The sequence below is a fragment of the Amyelois transitella genome, chromosome Z (genome assembly GCF_032362555.1).
Source record: "Amyelois transitella isolate CPQ chromosome Z, ilAmyTran1.1, whole genome shotgun sequence".
Lineage (NCBI taxonomy): Eukaryota > Metazoa > Arthropoda > Insecta > Lepidoptera > Pyralidae > Amyelois > Amyelois transitella.
In genome coordinates, this window is record NC_083535.1 from 8245209 (window position 1) to 8253592 (window position 8384).

Genomic DNA, 8384 nt, shown 5'->3' on the forward strand with positions numbered 1-8384 from the left:
TGTAAAAGTACCTAATATAGGATCCGTTGAAAAATAGTATACTGGTAAGGGTTGGTGGTGGTCAGTGGACAGGACTCGCAGGAGCGCGCAAAGGGCGCGCGGGGCGCGGAGTATGACGCATGCGCGACGAAAGGCACCGAGGGGTGGGAGGCGAGCGCCTAACACTATTTAAACTGTTCTTGCGAACGGTCATCATGCATTGGTCTGTTTGCAATCCAAAGTTTAGTTAGCCTTAGTATTACGACAGCTCAAGTCGTAGACAGACTGGCTTCAGCCCGTGGTCGAGACATAAAGCTCTCGCAGACTTACGCTAGCTAAGCGCGCAGTGAACTCACGTTCAGGCCGTACGATCCCAGTGGTGTGTTGTTAGAAGCAATGGCCGTCGCAGCCGCCCAGAAGAACCGTGAAATGTTCGCCATCAAGAAGTCCTACAGTATCGAGGTGAGCCGCCGGCTTTAGCGGGCCAGCGCTCCCTGGCCTGCCACACTTGCTTCTATCCTAAAGGATCCCCACCTCAGTTTTTGTGAACGGTCAAAAAGTTTGTTGCAAATGTTAGATAGTGTTTGTAAAAGTTTTTGTTTTATCAATTGGTGATTTACACTGGAAACTAAACGAATTAAAAAATATTAACTAAGTGACCGCTTACAAACACAAAGGTTGGAAATTATTTGTATAATTTAGATAAACTCCCAACTTTGGGAGGTATTAACAATTTTACATTGGCTTTTCCATTCTTAAAAATATATAATTTTATGTTATTGTGTACATTCAAAATTATTTTCTTTTGAGACGTAGATAACTAACATTTTCATCTATCATCATATCTAGTTAATACTCCTCATCTTCCATTAATATAAAAAGCAAAGTCGTTACTTCATAAGATATAAAATACACCACTGATAGTCTTATTCCCTCATAAAATTCGCTTCTATTATTGCTAGGTCGCCTCATGGTGTAGTTTGATCAAATGTCAACCTTGCACCGCATAGACATAAATTTAAGAAACTTGCGCGTTATAACTATAAAAGTAGGAATAAAGAACAACCTGCAAAATTTTTCGACACATTATAAGATACATACATTTACGTGAAGATCACTTTGAAGTAATGGCGTGAAAGCGTTAAAATAAAACCGATGTTACATTATGGAATTCTCGGTGGCAATCCCCCTATAATTGGCGAAAAGCTCGTTGTCCCGACGAAATAGGGTCGTAATCACATATTTCGCTTCGAAATGAATTCACTATTAAATTCTGCAATAATGAACTTTCACGAAAATTATCGTGTGATACATTACATAACAAGTCGCGTAACAATTATTAAATAAATATTGCCATTGTTGACACAAGTCGGAGACGAAAACAAAGTTACCGCCACCGAATCTAGTCCATCGTCGCTGCAAACATTCCGCTAATAAAATCTCATCATTGTCTAGATTAATAGCTATTGTCAATATTCAAGGTATTGATGCGTAATCGTTACCTCATTACAGCCATGTTTTTGCCATTACTGCAGTTATTTTACATTAAATTCTGATATGACAAAGTAGTCAGTCACAAGCTTCTGCGAAATTATTTTGCGAATTCAATTTGTCTGCGTTAATGAAATAATTTTGTATTTTCCTACTCCATTTAAAAATGTTACATTTATTTGTTGATTTACACACTGCTGTGCGATAACCTGGTTTAAGCAAACTTGTTATAATTAGTGTATATTTTATAATTAGCGGCTGAATGATTGTGTTTCCTTGACCGTAGAAGGTCGGAATGTATAGAGGTGGGACGCACACCGTCACAATCTGTAAAGATCGTTAAAATTCAATCAGGAGACGCGACAACATACATATTATCTACACTTTGTCATATGCACGTAGTGAGGTAATTATATACGTACAAAAACTCTTGAACAATGTAAACGCAGCAACGGTATCAAAGTAAACAATCCACAAACAAAAGACGTGAATAATCAGTTCGTAACAATAAATTCGAGGTCCAGATGCTGCCCTTGACCAACAGCTCTACGCCACGGTCAATTATTTAACCCTAAAAACTCATCTTTTTATTATATAACTCTGCCATTAGAAGTGATAACTAAACTTTTTGTTGCAATAACCCTTTAAAGGCTACGTCATTAATGTCATACATTTTTTTCTTTAATGAGTATCGAGTAATAGTCTGCTGGATAATTACGTTATTGAGATGTTTAATTGATGACAGGTTATTGAATGATGATAGTAGACGTGCGACCAGTATATATGGTAGAATATATAACATACATGGTCCGCCAAATAATGATAAGACAAAAGGATCTTAATAACTTTCTATCGATTACTATTGTTTTATGGCACCAGGCCGCTGAATTCGATCAGCTATATTTTTTGATAAGCCATACCCATTTTATATCATCACGTATTATACGAAGAGTCAATTCCATACTCTCCTTATTTTGTTTGGACTCCAGTTAATTACCAGCCGACCGATTGGAACGGTGAAGTGGCCATTCGGACAAACCAAGGTTAAATCAACCGGATTCCGACTCCTGTCCGCTCCAGTTAGGCGAACCTTTAAGTTCACTGTATGCGACACATTTCCGCAATTTCATTGGCGGTCACCTTGTGCATAAAATTAATTTCGCACGTTTCAAACAAAGCTTTCAGTTGTGGTAATTGCGTAGTTTAAAGGCTGAGTTTCAGGGGCTCAGTAACAATCGCGAGTGATTAGTACAACCCTTGACACACATAGTTAGGCTCGCAAGACCACTCTACTGGAAAATGCTAGGTCTCGCCGCCTGCGCGCTAGCAGCCGCTCGCCGCAGCTTTATTTTGCCACGGCTATATCAAACACGCAAAAACGTTTTATGCGAAATACAATGACAATCACGGATTCTCAAAATTGCTGTTCTTAAATTCATCGTTACATCTCGATTCATTAAAATACAAGACTAATTATTAAACAACTTAACCCACACTTAACTAAAGAGAACGACAAAACAAAAGAAAAGAGACAAAGTTATGAATCGATAAAGTACTAATTGAAAGTCCTAAGTGCAACTGAATGTCTGAACAGCACATTTGCTTTTGAAAGTTCAGTAAGTTGTAGTAATTGGTTTCATTCAAGTTCAGTGTTCCAGAAAGTGGGATTCCTTTGAAAGATTTCCATCGCGAGATGTCGCTTCCGGCGGGCGGGGTGGCGAGTGTAATGGCAGCACTTTACGCCCTCACGCTCAGGAAATAAGCTTAGGAACTTCATAAAAGCAATTCCTACTCTCACATGAAATATAATGCGATGCGACCGCTTTATATTTATAAGGATTTAGGGATCAAGATATTTTTAGAACAAAGTTATTTCGTCTTTGATAATTTTAGATGCTCATCGAAAAGATTAAAAGTCGAAGCTGGAAAGAAGAGAATAAATATTTTTTGAGTTACTTCCGAAGCGAGACAAATTATAAAATTGAGGGTGGTTGTGGAGTTAAATAAAGAGAAAATTAATTCTTTGTTACAGAATGGCTATCCTTCTCGCCGTCGCTCTCTTGTAGACGACGCTCGCTTCGAAACACTGGTAGTCAAACAGACCAAGCAAAGTGTCCTAGAAGAGGCCCGCGCCCGTGCCAATGGTAAGCACCTCATCAGATGGGATACTATTTAATTTCAGTTCTATTTTTCACATAGTTTCTTTTTATTTTCATTTACTTTTGTTTTATTTATTTTAAATTTTATTTTCGTTCTATCTAGACTCTGGCTTGGACTCCGATTTTATCCAAGATGGAGCCCATATTGGTACCGAGGACAAGTCACCAACTGTTGAAGATGGTACCCAACAGGACGAAACAAAAAATGGCCAGCTCGGTAATTTTATTTGTTATTCAGTTTTATTGTTTATTTTTGTTTCTTTATATTCATTTTGTTATTTTTTTTTTTATTTAATTTTAGCTGATGCCGACATTGGTGATGATGCTACTAAGTCGGACGAGGGTCAGTATCATGTTTAACAGATTGTTGCATGATAATTGAAATACCATTTTTTTATCTCTACCCAGGAAGGTAGACTTACTGAAATTTTTGTTTGCAGATTATACCTTGACTGAAGAAGAAGTAATACTTCAAAATGCAGCAAGTGAATCACCCGAGGCCGAGCAGGCGATACAACAAGCAGCTATGTTGCTTCGTATGCGAGACGGCATGGGATCTCTCGCTCGCATCCTTAAGACCATCGACAACTACAAGGGTTGTGTACAACATCTCGAGACACGTCCGTCTCAAATGACCGGTATCCAGTTTGATGCCCTCGTTAAAGTGAGCATGTCTCGCTCTAACCTCCTGCAACTCATCAGATCTCTCCGTCAGTCTACGGCATTCGCCGGAGTTAACCTGATATCCGAAAACAACATTTCCAGCAAGACCCCTTGGTTCCCTCGCCACGCCTCTGATCTCGATAACTGCAACCATCTTATGACAAAATACGAGCCTGAGCTTGACATGAATCACCCTGGATTCGCCGATAAGGAATACAGAGAGCGTAGAAAAGATATTGCCGAGATTGCTTTCGCCTACAAATATGGAGACCCGATTCCATCCATCACTTACACTGAGAGTGAGAACGCTACTTGGCAGCGAGTATTCAACACCGTCTTGGACTTGATGCCCAAACACGCTTGCCACGAATACAAAGCAGCATTTGGGAAACTGCAATCTGCAGACATCTTTGTTCCGCACCGCATCCCCCAGTTGGAGGACGTGAGCAACTTCCTCCGCAAACACACGGGCTTCACACTGCGCCCCGCAGCTGGTCTGCTGACTGCCAGAGACTTCCTCGCGTCCCTGGCATTCCGTGTGTTCCAGTCTACCCAATATGTGCGCCACGCCAACTCACCTTTCCACACCCCAGAACCGTGAGTACATTAAATAATTATCAACAAAGTATTTTTTTTCAGCGTTCACAAAATTAGGATAATAACCGTCATCCCATCAGTATAGCTGACTAAAATATTCGTGAGGTAGCGCATTTTATTATCAAACCAATATAAATAAGTTCCCACAGAATTCAAGTCATTGTTGTAACGTATCTAATAACAAAACAATAAAATAAAAATAAAAACGAGGATTACAGATTAATATTAATAAATTTTGCTACGACCTAGATACAAATCAAATAACCAAGCACCTGACTCAAAATTGACAACACGGAAGTACACTAATGTCACATCACAATTAAAGGCACCAAGCTAGTTTTGCAGTCCGTCAAGTAATTAGGTACTGATAACTTAAGTTGAGAATTTTTAATTACACGACAATTACCTTGACTAGTATTTTTTACGGAAATATTACGTAATAAGTCCTTGTAGATATTATGTAAATTAGGTCGATATACAGTTTAATGTAAACCGGACCTATTTAAAATGTACTCGTTCAATGTCTTATTTTATTGCGGAACTATCAAACTATTGCACTTTCATTGTCTGTCACTTTAATTTAACTTCGGTGGTATCGTGATAGAGCTGTAACTTGATTAACTCTGTTGCGATTTAGTTACCGACTACTACGTTCCATTGCAAAGTTTCTGACATCAAAGGCTGCATTTTATTGAGTTAAATAATATTAAACGCTCTAAGTGGTTCGTAACTGTATCACAATAACTCACAGAGGGGACTTTTGAAGACCAACTACGATGGTGGGAGATTCTAGTAATACTGGTAGTGCCACTTATAGATTACGTTAATGCCTATTACAATACCTCCATTTCTTTTACAGTGACTGTATCCATGAACTCCTCGGACACATCCCTCTCTTGGCTGATCCAAGCTTCGCCCAATTCTCTCAAGAAATTGGTTTAGCATCACTTGGTGCATCGGACTCCGAAATCGAAAAGCTTTCTACTGTAAGTTGAAATATGCACTTTAAATCGATTACACTCTTTTAATCCAAGACATCTTTTACGAAACTATATTTTAGTGAAAGTTATGATACTATTTTCGTTTACTCTTTACGGAACTTTATGGTTTCCGATTCTAACGAGGTTATGAAACGAAAGTCCTTTATCTATCGAAATGGTTTTTTACTATGTTTCATGGTAATCAGAAGGTTAGGGCAAGATCAAGACCGTCGGATTATATAATGTAGGCACATACAAACAGTTTACGAATTTTAACATATTAGTTCTGTCTTTTAAATTTATTTTTCATATTATTTTTTTATAACTTAGGTACTATACTTTATTATTATCTTATATAAGAAGAAGTACGGTAAAATCACAGTTAAATGTTGTAAAGTTTGCTGCAATAACCTAACTTAGTTTTTGCATCACACATAAATTAAGTAGATGTTTTACTGATCTTGTTGACAAGATCTTCATCAAACTTATGTTTACCAGGTATATTGGTTCACCGTCGAATTCGGCCTGTGCAAGGAAAATCACCAGCTGAAGGCCTACGGTGCGGCGCTCCTGTCTTCCATCGGAGAATTGCTACATGCCCTCAGTGACAAACCAGAACTCAGGCCTTTCGAACCCGCTTCCACCTCCATCCAACCCTACCAGGACCAAGAGTACCAACCAATCTACTACGTCGCTGAAAGTTTCGAAGATGCCAAAGACAAATTCAGGTAAATATTTTTGTGAGAATTTTTTTTTCTTGGTTACGTGTTTGTAAACAATGATTACTACGAGTATTTGAGAAATTTTAGCATCAACCTGAATAACTTATACTTTTCGTTAGCACAAAAAAATAGATTATATTTTTCATTTACCAGCATTAAAACCAATTCCTGATGGATTTTTGTTTAATTTTAGACGTTGGGTGTCCACCATGTCTCGACCCTTTGAAGTCCGTTTCAACCCTCACACCGAGCGCGTTGAGGTTCTGGACTCCGTGGACAAACTCGAGACCCTCATCTGGCAGCTGAATACGGAGATGCTGCATCTCACCAATGCCGTCAAGAAGCTCAAGGGATCTCATTTCGAATAAAAACACCCTACTTTTAACACGTATATGGTTCAGTGCACGCGGCCTCGCCGTATTCTGTATAGCTAGTGATATTATAGACGTAAGACTGCGGGTGTGTGTGGAGTGTGTGCGTGAGTGTGGAAACCATCGGATGGTACTTCGTTAAATACCTTTTTGTACCTTATTGTATATTATTTATTGCCGTGTTCATTGCCCGGGCCTCTGAAACCGCGCAGAACTCCGGATTGCCCATTTACGGAGGCTGTGCACGTTTGGGCGGCCTATAACTACTACTAGTATTATTTATGATTTAAAAGATGCAAAATGAATAAAATGGAGCACCAAAAAGATAAAAATATCAAACCGAAAATATATGTGTTTGACTGGATTACAATCTTTTATTTACCCGACTTGTATGATGCCTATTTTGGATGAGATTTTAATACATCAGTAACATACCCATCATTTGTTATAAATGGTGGAAATCATATTATTTTGGTTTTACTGCAAAGATAACTACTTAACTATTGATTATAAAAAACGCTATAAGTTTAGTTACAACACTACCTATTCGAGAACTATTACTATACAACAGAGCTTTAAGAGAATTAAAAAGTTAAAACTTAACATCGAAAGTGCTACCCTAAAAGGTTTAAAAATTACTGGTAACTACTGGAAACATCTGAAATAAATTGGTAGCATCAAGTAAATAATCTCAACTTAAAGTAAAGTAAATATTCTCAACTTAAAGTAAATAAAGCCTTTATTAAATCAAGGCTTTACTTAAACCTTTCAAAATTCTAATAAAATGTCCAATACAAAATGAAATCCGATGGAATCATAAGGCAATAAAAAACGGGGCTAGGGACGAGCGCCGTTCACCTGTAATCAGATTTGCTCAGGTCTCGGGGGACCTCGATCGCTCCTAGCATAATCGGATTTCGGGAAATACAATATTAATTGCCTCTACAATGGGTGGCATACCTGAACAGAAAAGGCATTGAAAAACTATTATACTCGTAAATATCCAAGTCTGATTGTTCCATTTACAGACACGACGGATACTTCCTACAATTACTCTAATTGAATAGAACCTTCTGGAGACCCGAGTTCCTTGTCCGTAGAAACAAAGAATTGTGAGCATAATAAAAAAGAGATTGTGAGTAATGAGAAAACAGGTTACACCGGATCGAGAGCAAAACGTGCACACTTAGCTACTGAAATTGTAAAAAATTGCTCAAAATTGTATCATGGATAATAAAAAGGTCGGTGTGTGTGCGTTGACATTAATTAACGAGGGAAGGAGAGAAGCAAGGTCTTAACATAAGCAAGTGCGTGAGCGCAAAACGGTAACTGAAACGCTGCGAGTTCAATTTTAACATTCACCAAGATTTAACCTTCCTCCGTCACTTTAAAACCTTAATTTTTTTTTGTAAAATTAAATGC

The 8384-nt window shown here is 38.2% G+C and overlaps 1 protein-coding gene across 1 annotated transcript; it reads left to right on the forward strand.

Moving 5' to 3' along the window:
* The first annotated feature begins 221 nt into the window (after positions 1-221).
* Positions 222-7271, forward strand: LOC106133819 (tyrosine 3-monooxygenase). The gene is made up of 8 exons (XM_013333652.2): positions 222-441; positions 3503-3614; positions 3733-3846; positions 3931-3972; positions 4070-4889; positions 5749-5875; positions 6368-6597; positions 6785-7271. Exons 1-8 carry the CDS (start codon positions 376-378, stop codon positions 6957-6959), a joined length of 1686 nt encoding a protein of 561 aa, XP_013189106.1. The 5' UTR covers positions 222-375; the 3' UTR covers positions 6960-7271.
* Positions 7272-8384: the final 1113 nt, after the last annotated feature.

What these genes read in the sequence shown, in the direction of transcription:
- LOC106133819 (XM_013333652.2), top strand. Translation starts at nt 376, where the DNA reads ATGGCCGTCGCAGCCGCCCAGAAGAACCGTGAAATGTTCGCCATCAAG. An exon ending in AGAAGTCCTACAGTATCGAG is followed by an intron (nt 442 to 3,502) that starts GTGAGCCGCCGG and finishes TCTTTGTTACAG; the next exon opens with AATGGCTATCCTTCTCGCCG. An exon ending in GGCCCGCGCCCGTGCCAATG is followed by an intron (nt 3,615 to 3,732) that starts GTAAGCACCTCA and finishes CGTTCTATCTAG; the next exon opens with ACTCTGGCTTGGACTCCGAT.